At 37.3% G+C, this 16,560-nt stretch overlaps 2 protein-coding genes across 2 annotated transcripts; both read right to left on the bottom strand.

Moving 5' to 3' along the window:
- Positions 1 to 793: 793 nt before the first annotated feature.
- LOC102255651 (olfactory receptor 13C9) lies at positions 794 to 1,854 on the bottom strand. Its single transcript, XM_005859830.2, has one exon. It carries the CDS (start codon positions 1,833 to 1,835, stop codon positions 888 to 890), a length of 948 nt encoding a protein of 315 aa, XP_005859892.1. The 5' UTR covers positions 1,836 to 1,854; the 3' UTR covers positions 794 to 887.
- Positions 1,855 to 14,264: 12,410 nt separating this feature from the next.
- Positions 14,265 to 15,221, bottom strand: LOC102255346 (olfactory receptor 13C3-like). The gene has a single exon (XM_005859829.1). The coding sequence runs from the start codon at positions 15,219 to 15,221 to the stop codon at positions 14,265 to 14,267; it is 957 nt and encodes a 318-aa protein (XP_005859891.1).
- Positions 15,222 to 16,560: the final 1,339 nt, after the last annotated feature.

The raw sequence follows: 16,560 nt of genomic DNA, 5'->3' as shown, positions 1-16,560 counted from the left end.
AACAATAAAAAAAATCAAATATAAAAACCATCTTAAAGGTAAATCTAATAACAAGGTAGATTAATAACAAATTCCTCTTGGATCAGCAACATATTCATGGATAAAGAGCCACTGAGACAGAGGAAAAATTGTAGCTCTATATTACCAGTGAATATTTGACTCAGACATTGTTTACATTTAATTTTCAAACAGCTTTAAAAATCAGTTATTTGGTTCCAAGTCCAAAGCAGTTAGATCCCATGTATCAGAAGGTCTTTGGAAAGAAGCTTACCACAGATATATTGAAAGCAGAAAAGAATAATAATTTAATGCTTCCTAGTTAAAGATGAACAAAAAGTTATAAAAATAGCAGTATTTTAGAACCAAAACATTTAATAGGTTACAGCTACCTAGACAGAAGACAATCACCATTACATATTTGAATAGACTCCAAATAAAGTATTTCAGTAACTACAATATGAAAATTTCTAATTTTAGCTGAGTTTTAAAAATCTGAAATCAGGTTTCATTCTTTGTTGTAAAGAAAATAAGGAAGTGTGAAATTGACTTTGGAAATTGTATCAAAAGTATTTTTTAAGGTTTTAACACTTAATATAACATTTTTTGCCTAGAAACTTCTCTTCCTATTACACTACCCCTCTACTTGCCCTCACAATCAAGTTCATCATTAACAACAACAAACTACAATCACTGACTCCACTGCCAAAACACTGAGGTTTACTTGCTTTCATTGTGCACCACACCAAGAAAGACTATTTTAAAGCTTGAAAGCATTGAGAGAGAAATTTGACACAGCAGCAAGAACCTATCTTTTTGACTCTTTGATTTCCCAAACTGATTTTCTCATTGTGATTATAAAAATTACCTGTCCATTCCCCATTTACTTGTTAAAAAACTTTTCTTCTAAGTAGATGTTTTACTGCCTCCTTCACATCCTTGTTTCTGAGGCTATAGATTAAAGGATTCATCATGGGAGTCATCACTCCATAAAACATGGATATAAGTTTGTCAGTAACATCCAAATCATCTGAATTGAGTGTCTCTTTAGACTTGGGCTTCATGTACATGAAGAGAATGGTTCCATAGAATATTATCACCACAGTGAGGTGGGCTGAGCAAGTAGAGAAGGCTTTGCTTCTCCCGTCAGAAGTGCGGATCTTGAGGATGCTGGAGATGATTAATGAGTAAGAGATGACAATCAAGAGCAGGGGCATCAATGTGAACAATGTCGTGGCCACAAGCATGATGAACTCATTGTCTGAGATGTCAGCACAGGCCATCTTCATGACAGCCAGAATTTCACAGGAGAAATGATTGATGACATTCCTACAAAACGTCAATTGTACCACAAGTGTAGTTTGTACTGCAGAGTTGATAGCCCCTGCAAACCAGGACCCAGCTGCCATGGGCACATAGGATTTCTTACTCATGACAACAGGATATCTCAGAGGGTTGCAGATAGCCACATAGCGGTCAAAAGCCATCACGCCCAAGAGCACACACTCTGTTGTCCCCATGGCCAAGCCAAGGAACATCTGCACCGCACAGCCAGAAAAGGAGATGGTCTTTCTTTCTGAGAGGAAGCTCACCAGTGTGGGAGGAATGGAGGTGGTAGTGTAGCAGATGTCCAAGAAGGAGAGGTTCCCCAGGAAGAAGTACATAGGGGTATGAAGGTGGGAGTCCACAATGCTAATTAAAATAAGGGTGCCATTGCCCAGAAGGATGACCACATACATTATTAAGATTAGCACAAAAAAGAGCCGCTCAAGCCTTGGGTAACCAGAAAGCCCCTTTAAAAAGAATTCCACCAGAATGGTTTGGTTTTCCCATTCCATTTCACTTTTTCTCTTTTACCTGTAAAAATTCAAATAATTTTTTTTAAATATATTTTCTCTTTTACCTGTAAAAATTCAAATAATTTTTTTTTTTAAATATAAATTTTTTATTGAGTTTTTACAGAGAGGAAAGGAGAGGGATAGAGAGTTAGAAACATCGATGAGAGAGAAACATCGCTCAGCTGCCTCCTGCACACCTCCTACTGGGGATGTGCCGGCAACCAAGGTACATGCCCTTGACTGGAATCGAACCTGGGACCTTTCAGTCCGCAGGCCGACGCTCTATCCACTGAGCCAAACCAGTTAGGGCTCAAATAATTTTTTAAAAAATAATAATTTATTTACTATGGTAACTCCAAGTTCACCAATGCATAAATATAAAAGTCTTCCATGAACTCAATAAGAAGGAAAAAAGAAAACAGGGAAGGAGAAGAAGGGAAAAAAGGAAAGGGAGTAAAGAAATTTAGAAAGAGAATTATGAGGGAGAAGCTATTGTATCAATTACTCTTTCTGTTCCAGCAACTTCATACATTTCTTCATTTAAACGCCTCAATAATTATCATTTTAAAGATAAGAAATGTATCTAAGCTAAAGCAAGAGAGTTTATTTTAGCCTGCAGTCATATATTTAAAATTAACATGTAGCAAAGGCCAGACTCAAGCTCAAGCTTGCTTTTTTTCCCATAATTTATCTGGTATTTTAATGAGCTATAAAATCAATATGGAATCCATTATATCTGAGATTGGGTTAACTTGGAAAGGCAATCTAGGTCCTGGGTGAAGGAAACTCAACAGTAACCCACTGCATAATAAAACACCAAAAATAAGTGTATCAATCTAATGGGAGAATGGTTAGCAATAAACCCAAGCAGTGTTTATTGACTGCCTGATCACCCAAAAAACAGGTGCAATTTATGTAAAGCCCAATAATGCGAAGTCTTTTTGTTACAACATATATATAATTTTTTGGTGAGATATAATTTTTAAATTTGTATGCTCTAAATAATTATACAATAAAATTGATTTTGTCTATTTCCGTATTCAGTTCTATGAATTTTAAAACATATATAGATTCATGTAATTATCACCATAATCAGGACATGAAACTCTCCAATCACCATAAAATCTCCATTGTGCTCTCTCTTTATAGCCACCCTTCCATCCACTCATAAATCCTGGAAAAGACTAATATTTTTCTATCCCTACAGTCTTACCTTTTCCAGAATGTCATATAAATGGAAATATATGAGCCACAGGTGTCTGGCTTCTCTCACTTAGCATAAAGCCTTTGAGATTCATCCAAGTTGCTATTGCTGAATAGTATTCCACTGTATGGATGTACTATAGTTTGTTTATCTATTTACCTGTTGAAAGACATTTGAGTTGTTTCCAATTTGGGGCAATTATGAGTAGAGCTGCTATAAATATTCATGCCCAGATTTTTGTGTGATCAATTTTCATTTTTCTAGGGCAAATATCCATGAGCAACATGCTGGATGATATGAGATATGCCTACCTAAATTTACTAGAAACTGCCAGTTTTCCATAGTGGCTATCTCATTTTTGCACTCCAACAAGAAGTGTATGAGATTTCAAGTTGTTTTCCATCCTCATCAACACTTGCTATTGTCAGTATATATATTTCTTACACATCCTAATAGGTATGTAGTGATATTTCATCATAATTTTAGTTTGCATTTCCTTAATGACTAACATTTGGGGAATTTTTTCCCATCTTTATTTTCTCTATAGTAAAGTGTCCTTCATGTATTTTGATCATTTTTAATTGGGTTGTTTGTTTTCTTATTGTTGAGTTTTGAGATTCCTTTACATATTCTGGCTATGAATCATTAATCAGATATATGACACATATTTTGTCTACAAGTGGGTGATTTGTCTTCTCATTCTCCTAATGCAAACACATTTAGTTGCCATTTTAACTAGTTGCTTCTTAAATCCAACTGAAAGAAACACTATGATCAAAGGGACACCTTCTAAAAGTTCATTGACACCTCTTATCTTGGGTGAATCCTCGGGAAATAACTACTGCCATCATTCAGGGGTCAGGAAAGGTAGGTTTTGCATTCAAAGCTTGACTAAAAGTCTCAGACCACTCCTTTTAATTTTCCCTCAGAAATAGAGCTTGCCCACCTGCTCTCCCCTGCCCCAACACACATACTAATTTATAGCAATATCCTTATTCATGGACACAAAATCCATTGAAGGTGTTCTAATTCATTCACAAAGCAAATAGGCACTTAACATGTAGACCATTTCTCCTTATTCAGCAGACTGACAGAAAATTTTAGGTCTGAATTGAATCCTTTAGGAGTATTTCAACTAGCTTCTAATTACCTATATTACCTTTTGTCATTATTAGGGCACTTCAACTTTTATTCTATTTTGTCCTTATTTCAATCAATTCTACCTTTTATACTTTGAGATTCTTTCACACCGTAAAAATACGTGCTTCTTTTACTCTGAGTCCCAGATCACCTTCGTAATGCTAGTCACCCAAATCCCAATTCCCTGGTAAATGATGACTGAAAAGCAATTTCACTGTCTCACAAAGCAAGCTCACTTTGTCTATTAAAAAGAACATGTATGTTTTATTGAATTTGAGATTTTTACTGACATACAGATGTGCTTTAGAGCAAGTCTTTCTACACAAAGTTTCTATAAACAATAGAAAACTTCTAGCATGAAGTCACAGGATGTTAAAAATATTAAAATTCAATAAACACAATTACCCCCTCCACATCCCCAACCACAGAGAGGAGTAGGCAGCTATCAAGCTTGGAGGGAAACTTGCTGTGAGATGGCTTTCACAATTATCAGACAGAAGCTCAAGTACCACACCACCTAACAAGAGGGTGTGGTGCAAGTCTGTGTTGCAGAATTAGCCACAGGGGACTCCACCTCCTATTTCCCCAGTTCTGCTTCTTCCCAACCCTATCTTGACGGGGGCCTGCACGAGCTGTCAATTCAGTCCACACTGCTTCCCTCAGTCTTCACTGAAAGCCTTTGTTCAGTGGATTGGATCAATGATAGGCCTCTGGCTCCGTGCAGAGCACATGGACACATACTCTACATGGTTTCTATATGGACTAAATCTGTCTATGGCCAGCAATGACCTCAGAGCTAGGGTCACTCATCCATGGTCCCTCTGCTTACAAGGCCAGTAACTAGCTATGTGACCTTGGGCAGTTAACTTCTGTGTCTCAATATCCTTACCTATAACAGGACCTTAATAGCATCATTGTGGTGTTCTGGGGAGAGTTAATTAAACAATGCAAATAAAGCACCTACCCTATGGCAGGCACTATTTTGGTTTCCTTCATCTTCTCTTTACTTACTCTTTTTTTGAGTCCTTTTACACTTCCGTCCCCTGTTTCATGCTCTTACAAGAATACCTTTAAATTTTTATAATCAGACCTGTTAGGTGGCTCTCTTCTTACTCAACCAACCTACTAATATTCATGACATCTATGATATGACATGGATGCACATTATACCAAACTCTACTCACTTTGCAATGAAGGGCATTATACAACTATAGCAAAGGCCAATGACATTTAAAATAAGGAACTCAAGGGGTTGACATTGTTTTGAAGAAAGGCTATTTCAATTCATTCATCTAAAAGTTAAATGAAAGTGTGTGTGTGTGTGTGTGTGTGTGTGTGTGTGTGTGTGTTTCTGTGTGTGAAATAGTATGTCTAAAGTCACCATAGGAATACATTACCAACAACAAGAAAGAAGAATTAAAAGTTCTCAAAACCATTCCCAAAATACTGATGCATACATAACGATGAAAGTCAAAATTATTTCCTGTTAGCTAAGAACTCATTGTTCTTCTTCATTTCCTTTTTGCACAGATCAAAAGATGTATTCAAGAGCAAGTAATGAAGTTTTCCAAATAGCATCCTCAGTGTAGAAGCCCCAGGACAGGGACTATCTGCTCGTGATTAGCACTGGACATACATTTGCTAACTGAACCAAAGGGAACATAATTAGTGCTACGAGGTATATTGTTACAGAATCAAAACATTGGTGACACCAGCCTTTACATTCTGGATCAAGGGTACAAGTCCGCTGCCTATTTTACAGCAACCTTATTGCACCAGTGAGAAATGACAACATTAGACATGAAGGCACTTGTACTGACGTAAGGAACCAGTAAAGTATATTCGGACTAAATGAATCTCTATTCCCTGTAAGATAAATTCTAGACCTAAATACCAATCTTTTTGGATACTTAAATTACTTTGTATTTCAAATTACTTTTTGGTCATTTTTTTCATTTTTTTCTTTATTTTCTTACTATATCCAAGAAAATCCTCTTAGAATGATTTTAGTCCTATTCTCTTTAGACTCTCTATGGTAAAAGAAATATCCTATCCCAAAACACATAGCCTATTTCAACTCAGTTCATTAGACTGACATCCCCTTGGATTTGTTAGTAGCATGTTTTCAGCAATTACCTCTAAATGTAAGGTCAACTCACCTCTTAGGATGCAACACACAGCAGATTGTTTTGCCTTGATCTTCTATTTGCAACCTTTTGTACGAAATGTTCTATGAGGTTGATGAACTTCTGAAGGTGTTACCATTGAGGAGCCAGAGTGTCACAGGATTTGTTGTCTGGAAAACATTGATGGCAAAGTTACTATTTCAAAATTGTTTTAAAACCTATACAGTACAGCCAATATTGATTACAAAGGAAATGTATTTTGGTTCTGCTAGTTCAAAGTAAGAGGAAAATGAGTCTTTGAGAATCTGGAAGGTTCATTTGCCCTTCCAGCTCAGGTCGAAATATTGCCCCATTCTAAAGACTCAGGAAATTCTCCAAAGAATCTTCTCCAGGCTCAGGAAGGGCATTTAAATATTTCTTGCTCTCAGGGACTTATGCAATTTTCTAAGCCATAACTTCAAATTGCTTCAGAGGAAAGATGTTCAAAACTTTTGAAAACTTCAAGAATAATCCCTGAAGACTTAATTATATTAGATCCATTACTGTATTTCAAATAACCAATCAGAAGTCTTGAAGATGTGTCCTACCCCATTCTCAGTCTATAATCAGATACTTGCTGGAATCCTCACTCCAAACATATTCTAATGGCTTTATCCAGACTTTTGTTCATGCTATCATGTCTTATTGATAATATAGTAGAAAGACCTTATTTAGGCACATTAACTCTTGGTTATAAATAATAAGAATGAGAATAAAAACTTATAAGGTTCTAGGCATTGTTATAAGCATTTTTATATATTGATATTTAATTTGAATTTGTTAAATTAGTAAGAAAAGAAAAAAGGTTTTATTTTATAAAATCATCTAAAAATTATTGCATTTGATTCAAACTCAGAATTTGCATGTGTTTATGTGAATATGAGTAGCATGTTGAAATTCACAATAAATTCAGAAATTTTGGAACCATATAATGAAAATGTAGAAGACATTGAGCTATTCAGTTTTCTTATTGTAACTCTACAACCTAACTTGTAACTCAGTCCCACTCCATACTGTAGGACTCCCCAAAGAATTCACCTAAACAGATATACCTATCACCCAAATTAATTGGCATAAAATCACCATCTATCTAATTTAAACAATTAAAAGGAGCTCTCAATCATATTCTATATCTACAACAAGCAGTGCTCTCCTCTTCTTGAACTGCTTCACCCAAATAATGAATGCAAATGCAATTTGTTTTCCACAAAACCACTAATCCAGGAAAAATAGAGTTTGACTAAAGGTCTAAAAATAATGGGGGGCGGGGGAAGGATCATAGCACTGGACAGGAAACAAGTTAAAACTGGTATTCAACATCATTGTTTCTGAAATTCAGTGACCTGATCACAAGGCATTGTTTCCTGGACATCTTTCTAAGCTTACTTCTCAAGAACTAAGTTCTTTTCCCATTCCATCCTTCTCCCCAAGTCACAGGGGATCCTCAAAATCCTATATCCAACATTACTTAAGAGAAACACCCAAATAAATCACATCAGAATGATGTTTCAAGGAATGAAATTTTTTTAGTTTTCTTGGCAGAGAATAAATTTAATTAATACTTTATTCAACCTATTTTATTAATGTTAGGGAATAGGAAAAAGCCAAATAAGGCCCCTCACCAATTTTTTTTAAAGTTATAGTTATCTGTTATGACATCACTTAGGATGTAGAAAATATCTTAATGGGCATGCTGTGCAACTCAGAATCAATGTGTAATCTCTAGGCCTAAAGAAGTTGCTTACACAGTTTAAACTGAGGTTTTCCTTTTTTTTTTTTTTTACTATGACTGAATTTTTCTAACATAATTAAGTACCTGTTTAAATTTTTCTCTTTTTTAAATTATAGTTTTCTGCTATCCATATGTATCCATATTTATTTTAGAAATTTGGAAATTTCAGAAAAAATACCATGGTTAATTTTGGGGGGATATATCTTTCCAACCTCTATAATGCATGTTTCCTTGGTTTAGGTTTTGCAAACAATGCTGGACACTAGTTTTTGTTTTTCTTTCAGTTAAACATAAATATTTTTATTAATAAAAATTATTCAAAAATATTCTTTAATAGTTATAAAATAATCTATCAAATGATTGATGTACTGTGGTGATTTCATAATTCCCCATCATCAAAATAGACAAATATGAAAAACAAGTTCAAATGATGCATAACAATGATGGAAAGATTATCTAAAAGTCCAAGTTCTATGGGAAATAAATAAAAATTTGTTACATACTAGTCTTAAATTTTTTCATTTCCTTTATCCAAACAGATATGGCACTCCATCTTATACAAGAAAACAAAGATGCAGGAAACATTTCAAAGGTATTCAACACAGTACTCTTCTGAAGGACAAAATGTTTAGAATTTATCAGTTCCTTCTTAAAGGAGTTACTCTAGCATTATGAGAGAAATAAAAATAATGGCCTCTACTCAATTAATTAGATTTTTTAAGCATCAAAAGAGATGGGTGGCTTCCTATAGAAATGTCTGCAAGTAAAAGCTTTTGGTAGCAATCATTTTAGGTCTGTGTACCAAATAGCATAAGATAATTATTTTCTCAAAATAATTTCTAAATAGGATTAAACATTTTGGAGAAGTTAAAAGAGAAGAAATGGCATTGGACCTGATTCATACCTTCCCTAAAACAGCTTCAGTGTAGACTCCAGACTACTGATGCTTATTCAAAGCCTCGGTCAGATATTTATACGCAGACTAATAGGTTGATTAATTAAATCAAATTCCAATCTCAAACAGTACTGAATAGGAGTATATTTGGCCTATACACCTCTTCCTGCTCTCTTTGTAAGTCTGCATAGTTTGGCACAGCTTGAATTGAATAAGAGTCCTCCTTTGCATACTCAATAGGATTATAAACCTCCTTATATACTGACTAAATGGTCTGAGCATTGTTTCCTCAGAAAGCAGCATAAATTGTTGGCAAATGACTATCACAAGGCAAATCCTATATTACCTCCACAATCATTGTATTAAAATATTAAGTAGTACTCATCCATTAGTTCAATTACTTTATTTATCTAGAGATACAGTTTGTAGCTGTGGCAGAATATCATGAGGATACAGAGCTGTTTTTAAAAGGACATTCTGTGATTCATTCACTCTAAACAGGAAGGTCATTTGCTAATATTTATTTTTTTAATTCTGTTTTCAAATTGAAGACATTTGCTCCATGCGTTTTTATGAAAAACTCTGGTGCTTTAGTTGACCCAGAATCCATTATTTTAAAAATATTGGCCTAACTGAAAATTCAACAAGTCTAATTACTTTCCTATGGACAACCTATATGCAATTTGGTTGCTTGTATGTCTAAAATTGTGAAGAACTTGAACCCATTTGCAATAAACCACACAGAAGTCTCACCTCCAAGTCTCACTAGAATGTTCCGTTTCACACTGTGTACTATCCAATTACCACTCTATACACAGTTGAAGCCGCAGTGGTGCTCTCCCAGGTTTTGGAGAGATACAATCTAAGAGGCCTTGCTACTCTGTGTGCTCTGTGGGAAAGGAGCCATCAGCATCACCCTGTAACATGTTCATAAATGCAGAACTCAGGATTCCTCAGCCCTAGTCTATCAGAATCTGTATTTTTCAAAGACTCTCAATGTGGTTTATACACTCCTTGATTGAAAACCATCTGGAGAGATTCAAAGGAAGATGGCGGTGCAGGTAAATGCCTGTACTCGCCGCCTCCCACAACCACACCTAAATTACAACTAAAATATAGAACAACCATCATCCAGAACCACTGGAAAGCTGACTGAATGGAAGTCCTACAACTAGAGAAGTAAAGAAGAAAACACACTGAGACTGGTAGGGAGTACGGATGCGTGGAACGGGTAGGTCCAACACCCACATGTATGGTTTTTAAAAAAAAAATATTTTATTGATTTCAGAGAGAAAGGGAGAGGGAGAGAGAGATAGAAACATCAATGATGAGAGAGAATCATTGATTGGCTGCCTCCTACACGCCCCCTACTGGAGATCGAGCCCACAACCCGGGCATGTGCCTTTGACTGGAATCGAACCTGGGACCCTTTAGTCCACCAGTCAACGCTCTATCCACTGAGTAAAACCAGCTAGGGCCATGTGTGGCTTTTTTAATCAGGAGGGAGATCATCTCTGCAGAAGCCACCTGGAGAAGTAAGGGGTCCCAGCCCCACACCAGACTCCCAGCCCAGGGTCCCAGAGCTAGGAAAAGAAGTCCCTACAGGCAATAAGAAGAACGGGCTGTAAAAACCAGTGCATACTGGGGCTCGGTAACACAAAGACTGCTGGAGACATAGCTGTTTCTCTTAAAAGGCAGGCACCACGAACGGAACTTACAAGCTCCCACTTCCTCTGAGCTCTAGCACTAGGGCGAGGTGCTAGGGAACACAGACACATACGAGGAGGAACTGGATTGTCTGGCATCAAGGCAGGAACTCAGGGTGACTAGCTCCCAGACAGAGGTGCTCTCAGGGATCATTGTTCCTATGCTGGCACCTCCCCAGTTGCAGTGCTGACTGGCAGCCATTTCTGTTTGCTCCACCCTGGTGATTCCCTAAGACCCCACCTCATCCAATTTACAAGTTCACCTAAGCTATATGCAGCAGCTTTTGCATATGAATGGCCTTTCCTTGCTCAGGGTAAAAATCTCTCAAACCAATAAACGGCCCAAAACCCAGCACCAGCACGCCTTGCTTCATAGGTGGGCCTCATCTGGGCACTTCCAAACCTGATGCAAAGAGGAGGAATCTGCAGATTTCTCTGTAGCTCCTGCTGGGTGGTCCCAGGCAGTGGCTGACTTTGCACCTCCCAGGAGACCCAAGAGCCAGTGTACCCAGTGGTCAGTGTCAAACCATACCAGATTACAACTTTACACATCCATAAGTGACACACTCAAGGGGCAGACTCAGTGAGCACCAAAGCCCCTCTGAAGCAAGTCCTGCTCCATAAGGGTGTCCCCTGCACAGCAGCTCTTCCACTGTAGTTTCAGCTGGTCCCCACAGCCAGTTGGCCTGGAGGTTAATTCCTCTCAGTGACACCAACAGCAATCAAGTCTCAACTACAACAGGACTGTGCTCACAGCCCACAGAGGGGTGCACCTAGAGCTCCCAGCTCAGGTGACTGGGGAGGCTGAGCCACTGGGCTCTATAGAACACCTACTACACCAGGCCACTCTACCAGCTCAAGGAGACATAGCAGCTCTACCCAATACATAGAAACAAACACAGGGAAGCAGCCAAAATGTGGAGACAGGTAGGCATATCACAAATGAAAGAAATGGAAGAGAGCAGATTACTGGATGTAGAGTTCAAAACCATGGTTATAAGGTTACTCAAGAATCTTCTAGAAACCTCAAAAAAAAGTGGAAAAGGACCAGTTAGAAATTAAGCATACACTGACTGAAATAAAGAGTAATATACAGGGATTTGACAGTGGAGTGGATGATGCTGAGAAGCAAATCAATGATTTGAAATATGAGGGAGCAAAAAACACCCAACCAGAAGAACAAAAAGAAAAAAGAATACAAAAATATGAAGATAGTGTAAGGAGCCTCTGGGACAACTTCAAGCATACCAACATTCACATTATGGGGGTGCCAGAAGAAGAGAGAGAGCAAGATATTAAGGACCTGTATGAAGAAATAATGACAAAAAACTTCCCCTATCTGGTGAAAGAAATAGACTTACAAGTCCAGGAAGCACAGAGAGTCCCAAACAAGAGGAATCCAACGAGGACCACACCAAGACACATCATAATTAAAATGCCAAGGGCTAAAGACAAAGAGAGAATCTTAAAAGTTGCAAGAGAGAAGCAGTTAATTAACTACAAGGGAATGCCCATACGACTGTCAGCTGATTTCTCAACAAAAACTATGCAGGCCAGAAGGAAGTGGCAAGAAATATTCAAAGTGATCAATAGCAAGCACCTACAACCAAGATTACTCTACCCAGCAAAGCTACCATTTAGAATTGAAGGTCAGGTAAAGAGCTTCACAGACAAGAAAAAGCTAAAGGAGCTCATCACCACCAAACCAGTATTATATGAAATTCTGAAGGGTATTCTTTAAAAATAAGAAAAAGATAAAAAATATGAACAACAAAATGGCAACAAATACATACTATCAACAATTGAATCTAAAACTCAAAATAAATGAATACAAAATCTAACAAACAGAATAAACTGGTAAATAAAATAGAATCAGAGGCATGGAAATGAAACAGACTGATGATTCTGAGGGAAGGGGGTTGAGGGAATGGGAATAGATTAAACAAAGATCTTACATACATATATACATTACCTATGGACAAAGACAATAGGGTGGCAAAGGCCTGGGATGGGCAGGAACCAGGTGGAGGGGGACAATTGGGGGGGAAAAAGAAGGACATTTGTAATAATCTCAACAATAAAGATAAAAATCAAAACAGTAAAAAAAAATCTCTAGTGTGCAATGCTTTCTTCCTTGTTGCATTATCCCCGCTTTCCCACTGCCCCCTTTCATTTGTTTCTTAGAGATGGCCAAGCCTTTTCAGTTTATCCCATTTAAACTACTCCAAATCCACCCATTACTCTGTTCAGCCCAATAAAGACCTAACATATTATGAAAGCAAACAAAATATCCAGCTTAGAAGGTAGAGGAGAGGATAAAGTTATTAATATTATTTAACATTTTTTGTCCCCAATTTATGTGTCAGTCTGTATTCCACAAGACTGTGTGCTCTTTGATCGTGTTTTGTTTTTGTTTCCATGTTGTTTATTTTTTTGGTATCACCAATGCCTGAGCTAAAATAGGTGTTCAATAAATACTGGTTGATTGAATAATCAAAATAAGGAATAAATGACTGAATGAACGGAAAGTTCACATTCTATAGGAAATTCATGTAACTGAAAAAATACTTATCTGTAACACTCTAAACCCATTATCACCATGTTCTCAGAGAACTGTGCAACCAAATTCTTTAGAAATTAAGTAATTTTTTGAGTAATTTATCAGTAACAAAGGTTTTCACTCAAACATGCCACGGTTCATCCCTATGAAAAAATAGCTTCATTTTTCTACTCTTGTCTCTCTGTGCCATGTACACAGGCCAGGCACCTGATGCCCTAAAGTCCTCACCCTTTCCCTCTAAATGATCAAAGATTATCCCCAATAAGAATCATTTAATGTTGAGTTCATATAGTACTCTGCCCCTTCACAAGGCACTTTCAACTTTCTTCCTAAAAAAGAGATGAGACTAGAAAACTAATGAATGTAGAGGATAAGAGGTTAAGTTAGTAAAATAATATTTCCTTTTACATAAGATTATAAAATCCATCATTCCTGAACTAAATTTTGTTATCCTTGAGAAAGTAGATGGTTGGAATGAAAATCCTCTTAAGGTCGCCGAAGGAGGAATGCATGAGGCCAAAGTGGTGAGGGATTATAAATTTATTAGGTCATCTGGATACCAGATGGGATAAGCCCCAAAATGGTGCCAGCACTCAAAGACGGGGAGTCAGAGGTTTTTAAAGGACTTTAGGCAGGCTTTTTCTGGGTGGAGAATTCTCTTGTGCAGGTCCGGATTCTAGGATAGTCCAGAGGGGAGAGAGAATCATGTTAGCAAGTGGAATGTGGTCTAAGCAAGTGGAATGTCCATTGTGAAGTGGCCTAAAGGTCAGTTCCCAGGGGAGGGAGCACTGATTCAATTATTTGATCAGACCTAACAAATCCTTTTACCCATGAATTTCTGTACCTTTTCTCTTTAATCCAGTCATGAAGGGAAAGGGTAGGCCCTAGATTTCTCTCACATTTAAATACCAGGAACAGAAAAATTAGTTTCAGGGATTAATGGTACCACCAACTCTTATTTTTGTTTTGGAACTTTCAGGTGAGAACAAGCCCTGCATTCAGAGTAAAGGAATTTTTTTAATAGCATTCACGTCCCCTGTGAGGAGCATTTCTGACACATATTCTTCACAGCTGCCTTCACATCTCTGTTCCTCAAACTATAGATGAGAGGATTGAGCATGGGTGTCACAACTCCATAGAAGAGAGAGATGATTTTGTCTGTGACGTGTCCTTTGTCTGCACTGGAAGAGTCTTTAGCCTGGGGTTTTGCATACATGAAGAAGACGGTTCCATAGAATATAATCACCACTGTTAGGTGGGCAGAGCAGGTGGAGAAGGCTTTGCGCCTTCCCTCTGCAGAAGGAATTCTCAGGATGGTGGACATAATCAAAACATAAGAAACAAAAATGAAAAGTACTGGGACAACAAGAAAAATCATATAAGCAACAGCCATGCAAATAACGTTTATAGAGATATCAGCACAGGCCAATTTTAAGACAGCTAAGATTTCACAAGTAAAATGATTAATGACATTATTCCCACAGAAAGGAAGCTGCATGGCAAAAGAGGTTTGCAACACAGAATTGACACCCCCTGCAACCCAGGACCCAGCAACCATGGGTACATAGGAAGTCTTGCTCATAATGATGGGGTATCTCAGAGGGAAGCATATAGCCACATAGCGGTCAAATGCCATCATGCTGAGAAGGACACACTCTGTGGATCCCAGAGCTAAGGAGAGAAACATTTGCACTCCACATCCAGAGAAGGAAATGGTTTTCTTTGAAGTTAAGCTGCTGAGAAATAGGGGAATAGAAGAACTGGTGTAGCAAATGTCCAAGAATGATAAGTTACTGAGGAAAAAGTACATGGGGGTGTGCAGGTGGGAGTCATAGACACTTACGATTATGATGACTCCATTTCCCAGCAGGATCACCAGGTACATACATAGGACCAAAACAAAGTAAATGGCCTCAAGCTCTGGGTAGCCAGAAAGCCCCAATAGGACAAATTCTGTCACAGAAGATTGATTGGTCTTCCCCATGTTAATGTTTTCTTTCACCAAAAGGAATTCTGCAGCAGCCAGAACGTACAAGGACCTGTTAAAGCAGTGTCTGTAAGAGTTGTCTGCATCCTTAAGTGGCTTCCTTATGGGTAATATGGACCTAAAATTGGATTGGTGGATAGGATAAGAATGTTACTATCTTCTAAGCTAGATCAGTTAGACTTGTATACTTCATAAAAGAGGCTTTAGCTCAAAAAAATAATCCTTGTTAAAGAAGATTCAGAAGACACACAACTGGGTTAAATTATGTATCTCACTTACATTATGAATTTGAAATTATTTTGAATGCAGTTTTACTATAACATTTTGACCAGACAAATCTAAAACATATAAAGTATTATTGGAGATATAGATATATTTCCTCCACAATGACTACATTAGCCTTAACAAAAATCACTATTCTTTAGCTACTAAAACAAAATAGTATATATAAATCCTTTTTCAATGGTAACAACCTCAGTTTAGAAGAGTTTTGTGATTAGGAGAACAAACCAAAAAGATATATTTTTAGAAAAAGAACTTTTGGTTATTTCTAACTTGGAGGAAATGTATACCTGCAGTCTCTTAAGAACATTAATTACTGGTATTAGTGGTGTTTGTAAAAGAAAACATTTTTAGATAAAATTGTTATTCTTGCCATAACCAGTTTGGTTCAGTGGATAGAGCGTTGGCCTGTGGACTGAAGGGTCCCAGGTTCGATTCCGGTCAAGGGCATGTACCTTGGTTGTGGGCACATTCCCAGTGGGGAGTGTGCAGGAGGCAGCTGATCGATGTTTCTAACTTTCTATCTCTCTCCCTTCCTCTCTGTAAAAAATCAATAAAATATATTTTTTTAAAAAAAATTGTTATTCTTTGTCTTTTCCAGTACAAATTGGACCATCTAGGTAACTCTCCTACCTGACACACATAATGAATGGCAAGTTGTTCTCAGAATAACTCTAGCATACATGTCTCAGTCTAGAGCCAAACCATAAATAAATGTATAATCTAAGAATTTAAGTGACAGGGGATTTACTCTTTTACTTCCAAGTATGAGAAAATACATTTTATCTTCTCCTTGCACAGAAATCAGCTCCCTCCATTCTAACAACTGCTCTTCTGATCTTCCTCTCACTGCATGTTCAGACTACCCATAATAAAAAGGTTTAAGTCACTCAAAATATCATTAAGCATTAGCAATATGTTATAATTATTTATATCCCACTTCACTGGAATAGAGAGCATTTCTACATTAAAATGCCAGAAACAGAAGTCCTATTATTTTATGAGACTGTAAATCTCATATATTTCATCTCAATAAGTTCAGTAAGATAACTAA

This window comes from Myotis brandtii, unplaced genomic scaffold, assembly GCF_000412655.1.
Source record: "Myotis brandtii unplaced genomic scaffold, ASM41265v1 scaffold13, whole genome shotgun sequence".
NCBI classification, from domain to species: domain Eukaryota; kingdom Metazoa; phylum Chordata; class Mammalia; order Chiroptera; family Vespertilionidae; genus Myotis; species Myotis brandtii.
The sequence above is the reverse complement of the archived record's forward strand: the minus strand, read 5'-3'. Positions and strand labels throughout refer to the sequence as shown.

Bases quoted from the DNA above. Each gene is read 5' to 3' on its own strand.
- LOC102255651 (XM_005859830.2), bottom strand. From the start codon at position 1,835: ATGGAATGGGAAAACCAAACCATTCTGGTGGAATTCTTTTTAAAGGGG.
- LOC102255346 (XM_005859829.1), bottom strand. From the start codon at position 15,221: ATGGGGAAGACCAATCAATCTTCTGTGACAGAATTTGTCCTATTGGGG.